We start from the raw sequence: 13,756 nt of genomic DNA on the forward strand, positions 1-13,756 counted from the left end.
TCCAAGGCTGAACTGATGCCGATAAGGCGCCCGTGTCTGCTTCGGGCAGCGCCGCAGGGGTCGGTGACCTCCTCTTTCCGCTCTTGGTCGAGGTGGGCTGGGGACTCCTCGCCCCCCTCCGGAGACTGGCCACTGTGTGGTGTCTTTTTTGCCTGCATCGTCTAAGGGTGGCTCCGCGCCTTTTCTGAGGCAGAGGTGCTCGTCGGAGGAGTGGCAGGTCCCCCATTCTTCAGTACCTTCTGGCTTCCAGGTCTAGCCTTTGCCCGTCCCGCTTAGGGTCAGGGACGGCCAACTTAGTCTGCGGCCGTCACCCACGGAGGAACTGCTTTCTTCTCCGCGGGGCCCTACAAAGGCGGGTGCGGCCTTCGCTTACGCGGTTTCCACAGCTATGGGCATTCTGCGAATGGGGTCCCGATTGCTCATTTTCTGGCGGACCATCTCTTGAAGGTTCTCCACCAGGGCTCTGGTGGAAGGGAAATCTTACTCCCCATTTGAGGGTTCGCTCCTTTCTTTCCTGACTGGAGCTTGGAGGCGTCCTGCCTCAGGGGAAACGGTGCCTCAACACCTTCTGCACCGACACCTTCCGGCGCCATGTGACCTGGCGTTCCTCTCCCTCCACCCCTCTGCTGCCAGCACATTTTTTAGGACCGCTTTCCCCTCCCCGCCGCCACTATTGACCCCGCCGTCCCGGGAGGCCCACTGATTGAACTCTCGAGGTGCAACAAGTTCGCCTCAACCAGTGCTGCCTTTCGGGCCCTTAACACTTTGTGTGTATTGGCGAGGGCCTCCTCTCTGTGTGGCTTCCCAGGAGACTGTTCAGTTGGACTTATGGCATCATGCTTTGGATGGCCGGGAGCTGGCAACGTTTATTCTCCGTTCTGCTCTGGACATTTTGGAGGTGTTGGGCTGGGCCATGGCTTCCTCAGTCGCCCTCCGTCGCTATGCTTGGCTTCGGGACGGTGTGTTCCCTGAGAATATTCGGGAGCAGCTCATTAATCTTCCGTTTGATGGCAGCTCGTTGTTCCATGCCCTGGCTGATTCTGCCATCCAGAGGTTACGGGCGGAGCTCCGTCCACCTCCACCACTTCCTTATTCTTCTCCTCCTCCTCCTCCTTCTTCCCCTCCTCAGTGAATGCTGAGTTGAGCTGGGTTTGGGCCTTTTGGATGCCCTGGCTGTAGATGGTATTTGCTGGCCATTGAGTCCTCCTTGCTGGAACTTTGACATTGTTGGCTGCTGGACAGCCCTTGTTGCTGGTGTGTGTGTGTGTGTGTTTGTGCTGGAATAGTTACACAGACTAAGCCCTGAGATTAGACCTGTTTTTCTTTGGGTTGATGTCAAGCCTTCAAAAAGGGCTTTTTTCCCGTGACGCTTTGCTTTCTCCTCTGCTGCGGAAGTTCTTCCAAAGAGGGTTTCTGTGTTTTGGGACTTATCGTACCCTATGTGGGGTAGTGGTAGCTGTTATATAGCTATAGTCAAAAAGTTTCCGGATACAGTCTCACGCCTGGGTATAATTGTACGTGAAGGAATCTGCGGCTAGAATCGTCTCTACCAGATGCATTGTTACCGAAGGTAAGTAACTCGTACAATAAGCTTATAAATCTGTTTGGGAAGCTGATGTCATTACGACTGTAAGGGCACTTTATTGCTACAGTGACCTCATGGTGGTGTTGCTTCCAGCATGGAGATGGAGTCGGAGACCCCTAATGGTATGGGGATCTAGTGAAAAGCTTCCATAACCAATCGGATGCCAGGAGTATTCAAAAGGACAAGAATCTGCAGATTGATTAAATATACACGTGAAAGATTGTTACCTATCGAAAGTAAGTTTTTCTTTCAATAAGCATGTATTGCTATTAAATCCTCCTTGACATTTTTTCCTGCCAATTGGTACTTCATTTAATGGAACACACAGGGTTTGATTATTCTGCAATCATTTCCATTTTTCAATAGATTCAGCAAACTACTACTTTCTAATTGTGATCCGATCTGGAGCAGAGAATATGGTAGCGACACCTCTTGCCAGTACTTTGACTTCTGTGAAAGGAGATGCACTTACATTCTCTACAACCTTCAACCTGTGAGTAGAACATTTTAGTTTGAAGATATTTCCTGTGGTAACAAGTATAACTAGTGCAACTGTTTAACTAGTATCAGCTATTGTTTAAGCAATGAAATGGGGCATCGCATAACGCAAAAATATTCGTTATGTTGAGAATTTCTTCCCAGATCAGTTCATCAGTAGTCTTTAGTGCTCATCCGTGAATGTTGGTGCTAGCCTCAGACTCTCTAGGCTTCCTGATTTATGAGTGGTTTTCATGAAAGTAGCGGCAAGTCTGGTGCTCAGTCCTGCCCACATGCTTTGTGGTGCTGTTGTGAAAGGTGTATATTCCGCCCCACTTGGTGTTCTGTGTCGGGATTCTTTTACGGCATCGTGCAATCAGAATTCCGAACACACTGCCTTTTTGAATTATAAGAGATCAAGAATTTCCAGTGGAACACCCACCAGTACTCTGTGTGAACCTGCCTCATACCTGTTCAGCTCTTGAGTACATCTTGTGTATTAACACACATTTGTTCACTAGTCAAACCGTTTTGTTCCAAGGCAAAGTCTAGGTGCTTAAAATAGCTTACTTAATATTTTTTGGTGTAAATCTTTGCTTGTAAAATCTCTTCAAAAATGTCTGTTATACATTTAGATACAATTGCCAGTCAAACGTAATACAAATGTTTTTACTGCATGTTATGTTTCACTATGCCTCCCACTTTCCAGTTTAATTTGTTTGTCTGTTTCAGGGAAGATGTGACCAGTGACTTTGAGATCAACATTGAAGTCTACAGTTTGGTATGTTTACTTCTAAATCGCCATTCCGGAAAACCTTAACTATAGGTGCTTATTGAATGTTATATCTGATTATAAGTGTAATAAATGTTCCCTAATTTTGAGGTGTCCCATCGCACTGCACATTTGTAGAGCTGTGTTCCTGGGTTTGACCATTTTAAAATTGGCTGTATCCTGGTATTTTCTGTTGATTCAAATAGGTTTAGAAATTTTTATCTCACATGGTCATATGTTCAATTTTGATCATTTATACAATGATGATGAGAGGCCTCTGCATTTTGGCAACACACTTCATTGGAGGTGGGGTGGGAGGGGCGAGGTGGGGCACATGTTAGCCAAAGCACAATTGTTCTGAAATGTGGATCTTGGGTTTGCTTTCCTGGTTTCCCATGTAGAGATTCACAAGGTCATTTTAGAGAATAGGTATGAATTTTGATTCTTTTGTATAGGAGAAGAGCACTATCTCCTGGAATTCCATATTGAAGTGAACACAATTGTTGCATGAAAAAGTTCACACTAGTATTTTTTAAATGTGCGAATTGATTCATTCTTAGTAATGGTTTTTGTTATTAGAACATTGGATCGCAAAAATATTGGTCTTGGTATAAGCCGCCTAAGTCTTTTTCAACCTGTAACATTTTTCACGTTATTAATGATCCCTTAATTGGCCATGTTCCTTGTGAAAATTTTACAAAAATAAAACTGGACTTATTTCTTGGTATGCACTTCAATCGTTTTTGTCTTGTTTTTGTTCGCACACTTCTAATGGGTACCGATACAATTTCCTGTAGATAAACCTTTCTCAAATGTAATGTATTCATTTTCAGCTTCTTTGAACCTAGGTTGGTCTGAAGTAATCCTCTTTAAGCGTGTGAAATTTGAACTCTGGCAATATAACATTGTTCTTATCTGATGGTTTTCTAAAAGCCTTCATGGTAACGATTCAATTTTCCAGTTTGATTGGTATATCCGGTAAAGCAATCTGTGTACGGTTGATATTGTGACTGAGTTCAATGTTAGAAATCTATGTGTTCAGTTCAAGAATGTTATTCATCAGCGATTTCTGTGTGCTGTTCAAAAACCCAATGTTTTGGCTGGATTTTCTTTGTAGGGAGATCTATGTAATTCTTTCTACACCAATTTCCTGATAACCACCGAAATACCTAACATCCCCCTTCCCATGGTAGATGTTCGTCATGGTTCAAGTTCTTGGATAAGATAAAAAATGACACATTTAGGCATACATGTGCCCCTTGCCACAATTAACTATTTGTAGAGTAGGCGCAAGGGTGTTATAGTACCTCCGATTCATAAACTACTGAGGACCCAATTCAGGGTCTGATCTTGGGGCACCCTTGTTTTTTGCATTCATTGGCCACATCGCAGCAAGTTCACTCTATTCCAGTTCATTTATCATAGTTGGTGCGGGAGGAGGATGCACACCAGTGGTCTCAGACTCCAAACCAAAGTAGTCTCCACCTAGGCTGAGGCCATCTTCTAAGCCGACTGGAGCACAGTCCTTCAGCAATCCTTTTGATTCCAACACACTACCTTTACAGCATGGCTGCATACATACACTACATCAAATTTGTATGGCATACTCTGATCATCACTCGAATTACAGTGATGATGGGGAGGAATTTGTTCCCCAATTTTTTTTAAATATATTTTTATTGCAGGAATCAGTAAATCGTTGCAAAATCGACCAGCATTATATCACAAGCAATATCATTGAAATACAACCCTCTGTCCCCGCACCGTAAGTTCCGTACACAGCCATCCGGCCCACAACCCTGGGGTCGGGCGGCGAAATTCAATGGGGGCTCAGAAGGATGTCAGAGCTGGTCCGGATGATCCACTGTCCGTCATCTGCTTTTCCAAACAAGCCTATAAAAACCCAAAAGAAAAACCCCCACCCTCAAAATACTACTAACCAAAGTAAACCCCACCCAACCCCGCCATCAGCGCCTGGGACCAACCGCAACAGGATCTGCTATGGGACCCACGGGGAAAGCAACAGGACTATTAGTGCAAATGTTTAATGGGACTCGGGGCGAGTCGCTTCTTCACCTTCAGAGTCGCTGGGGGCGCAATAATCCCTGAGGGCCTGCACTAACATTTCCCACTCCAACGCTGCCTCCTGCGCCTTCTCATTACGCTGCCTCCAAGCCAGTTGGTATCTCAGTGTGCTCTCCCCTGCCGCCCACTTCAAGAGCTCGCTGTGCCATCGACTTCCTGTCGGACCAACTCGTGCCTTCCAGTTCCTGGTCACCTCTCGCTTAGCAAGAAGGAGCCCTAGGTCGATAAATTTGCTGGAAATTTTATTCTTGGGGGTATGAGGGAACCAGTGTAGGAGTCCCACCGCCGCATCAAATGATAAGGATCTTCCCGTCACCTCCTCCAGGGTCTTCCCCACTTCCACCCAGTAGGATGATAATCCCGGGCAGGCCCATAACATGTGGAGGAGGTCCGCCTCCCGAGCTGGGCACCTAGGGCAATCCGCCGAATTCGTGGCAAAATATCGCTTAATTTTCACTGGGGTCAGATATGCTCTATGGAGAACGTAATAGTGGACCAGCTGAAAACGGGCGTGGCGCGTGCCCTTCCAGGCGCGCCGCACCAACTGGGACCAGGTCGTCTCCGGGATCTCCCTGCCAATGTCCTCCTCCCAGCGGTTTCTCAAAGTAGTGAGAGGAGCCAACCCTTCGTTGATCAATCTACCGTAAAGGCAAGTGACCGCCTTCACCGTGCCCGCAGACATCATCACGTATTGGCATACCGGAGATAAGGTGGGTTCCTCCTGCCCGCTCCTCCAGTGTGCCTGGATCGCTCGAACAATGGCAGAGTGCAACAGGAAGTCACCACGGGGGATCTCGAAGCGGTCAATAAGATCCTGGAATGGCAAGAGCGCTCCGTTCTCATACAGATCCCCAACTAGCTGTAAGCCGGCGTCCTCCCAGGCCGCCAATCGTGACCAATCGCCTCCATGGGGGAGGGCCGTCAGCATCCCCAAAGGTATTTCGGGCGCATACGGTGTTCTCAGATGGCCTCGGGCGTGAGCTCGATTCCAACACAGGCGGACGGTCCGCTCCTCCAACGACAAATCCCGCAGGGCCAAACGTTGTCGCAGCGCTATGAAGGAGAGGACATGCCTGGCCATGCCCGTCCCCCTTCTGTCTTCCGGGCCCCGGAATTCCCGGGCAATCTCCTGGGTGAAGGTCTGGAGCTGCGCCGCCAGATAATACTTTTCAAGGTCCGGCACCGCAAGCCCCCCCTCATCTTTCGGCCTCATCAGGGTCTTGAGGGCCACCCGACGGCGGCCCGAGCCCCAGAGGAATCCGACCACCATAGATCGTAATAGTCGAAACGTGGCCGGTGGGACCCAGATCGGCAGTGTCCGGAAATAATATAAGAGCCTGGGAAGCGCCACCATTTTAAGCAGAGCGATCCGTCCCGCCACCGAGAGCGGCAGCGTGGCCCAGAAGTCCATGCAGCCTCGAAGTGCTCGAGTGCTGCGGGCAATGTTCCCATCCAGGAGGTCGGATGGGTCGTGATAGACGAATACCCCCAGGTACTTAAAGCAGTCGGGTTCCCATCTAATCTCCCTACTTAAAGTAGGGGCGGGGGCACCCTTACGAACCGGGAAAAGACAGGTCTTGGACCAATTCACCCGGAGGCCCGAAACCTCCCCAAACTCCGTGAGCGCCGTCGCCGCTCCATGTAAAGCGTCGAGCGGGTCCTCTAGGAAGAGCAACAGATCGTCTGCATACAGCGAGACGTAGTGCGGGCCCGAAGGCGTCCACAGGCCCATATAGTGGGCTCCCGATCGAAGATGCAGCGCGAGTGGTTCCACCGCCAGCGCAAAGAGAAGTGGGGACAACGAACACCCCTGCCTCGTGCCTCGTTCTACCGGATATTGCGAGGAAATCAGTGGTCCCGCCCGGACCCTGGCCGATGCAGAGGCATAGAGAACCGCGGTCCATCTGATGAAGCCCTCACCGAGGCCGAATCTCCGCAGCACCGTGCAAAGGTAGTCCCACTCCAGGCTATCAAAAGCCTTCTCTAGGTCCACCGATAAGACAACCGGGGACGGGGCATCCACAAACGATTCCCCTAGCAAACGGAACAACCTGCGAATGTTCATAGTCGTGTTACGCCTTGGGATAAAACCTGCTTGGTCCTCATGCACCAGGGAACTCATGTGTCCCAGCAGCCTCGAGGCCAAGATACTGCTCAGTATTTTATAGTCCACCGTCAGCATCGATAAGGGGCGGTAAGACCCCGGGTCGGACGAGTCCCTTCCTGGTTTGAGGAGGGGAACCACCAGCGCCTCACACATCGAGCTCGGGAGCCGCCCCAGCCTCTTCGCCTCTCTGTAGACCACCAATAACCTAGGGGCTAGGAGATCAGCATAAGCTGCATAAAACTCCACGGGCAGGCCGTCCAGGCCCGGGGTCTTATGTCTCGCCATCCGTTTAATGGCACCGCGGATCTCCCCCAATTCAATGTCGGACCCCAGGGCTTTCGCCACTTCTTGCTCCACTGTGTGGAGCTCCAGTGGGCGTAGATAATTATCGAGCCGGTCAGGGTCTCGGGCGGAGCGACTGCGGTACAAGCTTTCGTAATAATGCCGGAAGCAGCTGAGAATCTCCGGTTGAGTGTATACCTCGGTTCCGTCTGCCTTACGCATACTTGTCGTCAAAGAGGACTGACGCGTAGGGTTGGCCAGCCATGCCAGCAGCGCGCTCGATCTGTCCCCCTCCGCGATGGACCGGACCGTATAGGCCTTGTAGTCAAAACAGCGAAGCCGTTCGACCTCCGCCGCCACCTTCTCCCTCGCCTCCGCCGTGTGTACCTGTAATTCTGGGCGCCTGGGGCGGCGAATTTCCAGCTCGCGGAGTTTCCGGTCCGCTGCATCTAGGTCAGCTAGGATAACGCGCCTCATGCCCACCTTCTTAGAGATGCAGTAACCCCTCACCACTACCTTAAAAGCGTCCCACTCCAACGCTCTTGTACTCGCGGTGCCGCTGTTGGACGCAAAATATTCCGATACCGTATCCCCCAGGTCCGCCCTGAAAACACTGTCCTCAAGAATCTCGGGTCGTAACTTCCAGGTGGGCACCGCCAGCGCCCCGGGGAGCCAGCGAAGGTCCAGCAGGAGGGGGTTATGGTCTGAAATGGTTCTGGACAAGTACTCAGATCGGACCGCTGCCGAAACCAGTTCGGGCGAGCCAAGAAATCCATCCAGTCTGACATGCAACTCATGCAGGCTCGAGAAGTATGAATAGTCCCTAGATGTGGGGTGGTGCGCCCTCCAGATATCCGTCAGACCCCAGTGGGTCTGCCAATCCTTACGACCCTTAGCCGTGCGACGAACCGGAGAATCGGGAAGGGGTGGATGTGAGCGGTCAGTGTCTACGTCCACTACCAAGTTGAAGTCTCCCCCGAGCAAAAGGGGCCCGGAGAAGAAGTGGGCCAGCGAGCCCGATAACCTGGAAAGGAAGGCAGTCTGGTCTATATTAGGAGCGTACACACAGCAAACGTTCAAGTCTCTCCCTCCTAAAGTGCCCGAAATGGCCACGTAACGCCCCTCTGGATCTATCACTATTTTCGTGACCTGGAAGGGGACCCCAGCTCTAACCCATATTAGCGCCCCCCTGGCATACGCGGAGTACGATGTGTAGAAGACCTGCCCCCTCCATCTACGCTGTAGCGCCGCCCCTTCCGCCTTGTTCAGATGAGTTTCCTGCAGCAGCGCCATTTGCACTCCCCTACGCACTAAATAAGCGTGGACTTTGTGGCGCCTGGACATAGTATGAAGCCCCCTCACGTTCCAAGTAACACATTTCAAGTTAGCAACATCAGCCATTGTCCCATATTGTTCTCGCACAGTCTCCCCCTCCGGGTCCCCACAAAAAGAGTACGTCATTCACCCCAGCACTGATGGCGGCCATTTTCCCCAACCAAAGCCAACCAACCCAAGAACGAACCAAACCCCCACCCACCCTCCCCAGAACAGGACCCAAACAGCACCATCCAGATCCCATCCAAACCTTGCCCGCCAATAACCCAATAACCCCTACTAATCCTGCGGTCGCCACCGTAGGAGGGCCTTAAGGGCCAGGTGCGGGCCGGGCGGAGGCAGTGGGCCCTCGACGCTCAGGCTACCAGGACTAAAACAAGCCCAAAACAGTATCAAAGACCCTCGGGGCAAAAACAGGGGCACCCCACCCTCCCCGCCCTCGTTGTCAGCATCCATCGACGGCAACCGCCTCCCCCCTGCCGGGCCCCTCCCAAAATGAGGTAGCTCACCCCGTTACCCCTGTCCATCCAGAAGGTCTTCCACCGACTTCGGTGTGATTACCGGTGTATGGGCGCTATCAGTCACTGAGTCCTCTGAGTCCGATGGTGCCCCCTCGTCACCCGGGTCCGCTTCCTCTTCAATGGCATCGTCCCGTGCGCCAGACAACTCAGATAACACCTCCAGCACTCCCCTCCGCTCCGTCGACGTCTCTGCAGTTGAGGGCCCCCCTGAGCGGCCGCGGCGATTCCTAATCCTCCTGGATCGCCGTCTCTGTTCCGGCTCCTCCGCCTGTTGGGATGAGGAGCCAAAGCCATCTTTCCCTGCTCTGTAAAGCTCGAGCCAGGCACAGACATCCTCCGGGGTGTCGAAGAATTGAGTCTTGTCATCGACAATGATGCGGAGCCTAGCAGGATAGAGTAGCGAGTACTGGATGCCCTCGCTCCTGAGCTCGCGCTTGACCGCCAGGAAGGAGAACCGCCTGCGTTGAGTTTCGTAGGTGTAATCCGGGAAGATGTTCACCTGACTGTTCGCCACTTTGAATGGACCATTGTGTCTGGCGGCATTGAGGATTAAGTCTCTGTCCCGAAAGTGCAATAACCGCGCCACCACTGGTCTCGGGGCACGTCCCTGCTGCGGTGGCCGCGCCGGGACTCTGTGGGCACGCTCCAAGGTGTAGAATGAGGATAGCCCCTCCGGGGCCACCGTGTCACGGAGCCAGGCCTCCAAGTATGCCACCATGTCGCCATCCTCGATCTTTTCCGGAAGGCCCACCACACGGATGTTGTTCCTCCTGTTGCGGCCTTCCGCATCTTCCGCTCTCTGCTCTAGGGTCACAATCCGGGATAAGGCATCCTTCATAGTCGCAGCCAAGGTTCGCTGCGCCGGCTCCAAGGTTTTCACCGAGCTCTCCACTTCCTTGACCCGGTCCGAAAGTTTGCCGTGGTCCGCTCTAAGGAGACCAAGGCTCGTCGCCACCTGGGCAATGTCCTGTTGGAGGGCCGATCGCGTGGTCGTTATCGCCTCCAGGACGCGGTCGAACTGCTGTTGCATCGATGCACCACCAGAACTCTTTGGGTCCCCATGTTCCTTTGTCCTGGGTCTCCGAGTCTGAGGCGGTTGGGGTAGTCCCCTTGGCTCCTCTAGGTTTCCCCATGTCGCCGGGGGCACTCCGTGATGGTCCAGGAGCAGGCGTCTCCGGGTGCAGATGCCGACCACGACCCTCCCGGTTACTGAACCTCAAGTCGAGTATCGGAGACCCCCTTCTCCAGGGCCTGTGGGAACTTCTCCGCTTCGGCTCGCGCCACCACCGCGGCGTCCGAGGGCACCGATAAGGGGGCGGAGACAACCGCCGCCAGGCCGGGCAGGCCCGCACAGCCGCTAAAGTCCCGGGGTGAGGGTCACCAACTCCACCGGACGGTTTGTGGCGCCAGAGTGTCGCGCCTCCCATGGAAGTGGACTGGCCAGGAAAATGTAGCTAGGTGCGGTGTCGCGAGTGGGGCCACCGCCTGGTTCACCCGACGTCCGCTCACGGGATCCACTATAACGTGGGCATCCGCCCAGTCACCCAACCTAGTGCATTCTCGTTGTAGAAAGTCCGATCTGACCGATATCTAGTGCACAAATCAGCAGGGGATGGCAAAGCCGGGGGCGAGACGCTGCTGGCGACGCTCCTCCAGTTCAATGGATCCGGCTAGGGGGACAATGAAGTCCGGGCGCCATGTTGGGTCTCACTCCGCAACTCCGCAAACTTCGGTTTTACGCCGGATCACCACTCGTCCGAGCCACATCAAGGGCCCTGGCAGGTCTTCGTCGGTCCGTTCAACAGAATGAGGGATTTACAGGATAATCACGGGCTCAGTCCCGGAGCCGAGCTCTCAGGCGACCATCGCCATCGGCGCCCAAGCCACGCCCCCGAGGAATTTGTTCCCCAATATGAAGACAATTGGTATGAGAAATTACAGGATGCCCGCGGATTAGACATCTCCCCAAGCACTGGTTTAGTCTCTTCCTTTGGCTTGGAACTGCCACTGAGGAGAGTGCATTTTTGCTGTAGTGATTTGAAAGGCTGCAAAGGTTCTTGACCTGCAACACCCCAATATAGAGGTTAAAACCAGCATTGTTACAGAAATCCTCCAGCCTGGCCAGACTCCTGCCGAACTTAGGCAAAACCATTTTCTGGTACTCTGGTCAACAAGCAGGTAGCACATCACCACAGACCAGATCCATGTGACCCCAGAAATTCTTGCAAAGCATCCAACCCCACTATGTGGCTAAGGCGTCCACTTGTAAAGTTACCCCTAAAGCCATCCCACAACTCCACCTGACCACAAATATAATCATGTAAACCTTTGGCATGCGCATGTTTTCTTTTGCCAGCATTATCTTGCGTTCAGTAAATGCCCGGTGTCTCCTTCACCTATGTGCTATGGGTCATTGTCAGGCAGAGCTTACTGCCGGTCCCAGACAACCTACAAGCATCTTTTGCCCAAACCATTCAGAAAGGCTACAATGCAGCGACATTTGCTTAGTGGTCTGGTCTGGACACATCTGATTGTTTTGGCCAGGCAATTGGCAAGGATGAGGGGCTTTGATTCCTTGCTTGGATGAGGTCTACGGATTTCATGAAGAATGTCCAAGCATTGTTAATAGGTATACCTTTTAGCAGTCCTCTCCTCTGTGGTAAGAAGGCAAATTCGGTCCTAGATTTATTTAAGGAGAGTTGTGCTACAGTTTACTCCTTGGGGGTCTCTACCCCCTGCCAGGCAGTTGCCTCCGAAATTTCACACATTCCAGGAGCACAGCAAACTTCCACCCTTTCAAGGGTGAGGCCATGTATCCCAGATACTATACTCTCGCGCATCATGAACAAAACGCGAGAATCGCCACTCCAAGATGGTGCTCGGTTGAGAGTCTGTCGTTTGTGTCTTTATAAACCATTCGGAATTACTAGCGTTTACACTGCCGTTCAGTCGCGGTTACCGATGAACGTGATGATTCAGGCGTCCATTGGTGAGGACTTGTGAATTAGATCGCAGTTTATTTAGAAACACTGTGTTTACACTTATTTGTTTTTGGGCAGCATTTGAAATTTGAGGAGTTTCCTTTGAATCAGTCAGCTTCCGTGTTTTGAGCAGAGCTTCGTGATTTTCCGGTAAGAGATATGTTCTTGTGGACAGATTGGCAATGATGGTATTAGAGTAACTGTTGGATATTACATATTTTACAGGATTTGTTGAGTTGTTTAAAGGTCAAACAAGTAAGCTAGTTTTTATTTTGATTTTCACGACGCACATGTGGTTGTGGTGGTGGTCACACATGTTCGTTTGTTGTGTATTCTGGGTGCAACATTGGATTATCAATGCAAATAATTTTTCTCCAAGCTGGCAAATGTTACTTATGACTGTACATATTGTTGTTTATAGTGAATTATGCTCCTGATGAAGAGCCGGCATTGGCTCGAAATGCATTGAGCTAAAGAAGAAAACACAGATGAAGTTGTGAAACCATTGGGCTTTTGTTTTGTACAATTTGAAAGTTTGTTTTTCATACAAGTTTTATTATTCATCAATATTTGATGTATACCAATGGATCTTGGTAAAATTTTGAGAATATGACAGCATCTATGGTGTCAAATAATACACAAAGAATTTGTTTACTAAGAGTTTAATTGTTAAGAAGTGTTTATTTTGGTTGAATAAATCATGAGCTACTGTGCGTAGAGGTCGAATCCCCCATGGATTCGAGATAGGAAGGTTCAGTTTAGAGGTACGGATCAGACAACCGTACTACCTCTGCAGCACGCAAAGAAAATACGTAAAAAAGATACAGTGAATTCAGCAAAAATTGTTTAATTTTGAAGACGGTTTGCATCTCCGCTAATGTTTAAAAAACTAATGCACAGAGTGCCCGTCCTTCGTACTTGTCAGTGCTTCGTTCACGACCCACTATTGCTTTGACAATCAAGTCTGCTGGGAAAGGCATTTCAGCTGATCGGTCTTGCAGGACTCACTGCTTTGGTATCTGTTAGTGAGGAATCTGTGGTTAGCACTATCCATCAGAAAAAGAATTTCCTTACCTTTGATAACACTGTATCTGAAAGACACGTTAGTGATAGATTCCTTACCTTAGAATATCCCCAGGCGTCAGACTGGATCCAGAAACTTTTGCGTAGCAATACCCCTGCGCGTCGGTAGGCGCCGTCTGCGGCTCCGCATCAGTCGTCGGCGTCGTTAGCGCCGGAATGACGTCGTCGGAGTACTTAGACGCCGCCCATGCGCGCTGACGTCGGTTCTTCTTTTTTCCGCGCCAGCCAGCACAGATCCGGGGAAGCTCTACCCCCAGTCACTTTTTGACTGAACTTTTGATCTTTTTGATCACTCATTTTCTATCGAGTCTTCGACTCTATCGTTGCCGGTAGGGATGCCCGGGTTCAAGCCCTGCTTGAAGGGCGACCGACTGCTGTCGGTCACGGACCCCCATCGCAGGCGCCTGAAGTGCTTAGGCCTCGACCATGACGATCGAACCTGCTCCGACTGCCGGGCCCTTACGCCTAAGGCTAGGCGGGAGCGGTCCCGCAAACGACTCGAGCTGAGGCAGTCGGCCCCGCGCTGCT

The 13,756-nt window shown here is 51.3% G+C and overlaps 1 protein-coding gene across 2 annotated transcripts in view; it reads left to right on the forward strand.

Annotated features, from left to right (window-relative positions):
• Positions 1-13,756, forward strand: part of ANLN (anillin, actin binding protein) — a 256,636-nt gene that overhangs the window by 161,988 nt on the left and 80,892 nt on the right. For both annotated transcript variants that reach the window (XM_086964829.1, XM_086964830.1), the window contains exons 15-16: positions 1,952-2,078; positions 2,795-2,843. In XM_086964829.1, coding sequence (XP_086820955.1) covers positions 1,952-2,078; positions 2,795-2,843 — 176 coding nt within the window. The remainder of the gene's footprint in view (positions 1-1,951; positions 2,079-2,794; positions 2,844-13,756) is intronic.

This window comes from Lissotriton vulgaris, chromosome 4_1 (assembly GCF_964263255.1).
Source record: "Lissotriton vulgaris chromosome 4_1, aLisVul1.2, whole genome shotgun sequence".
Taxonomy (NCBI): Eukaryota; Metazoa; Chordata; class Amphibia; order Caudata; family Salamandridae; genus Lissotriton; species Lissotriton vulgaris.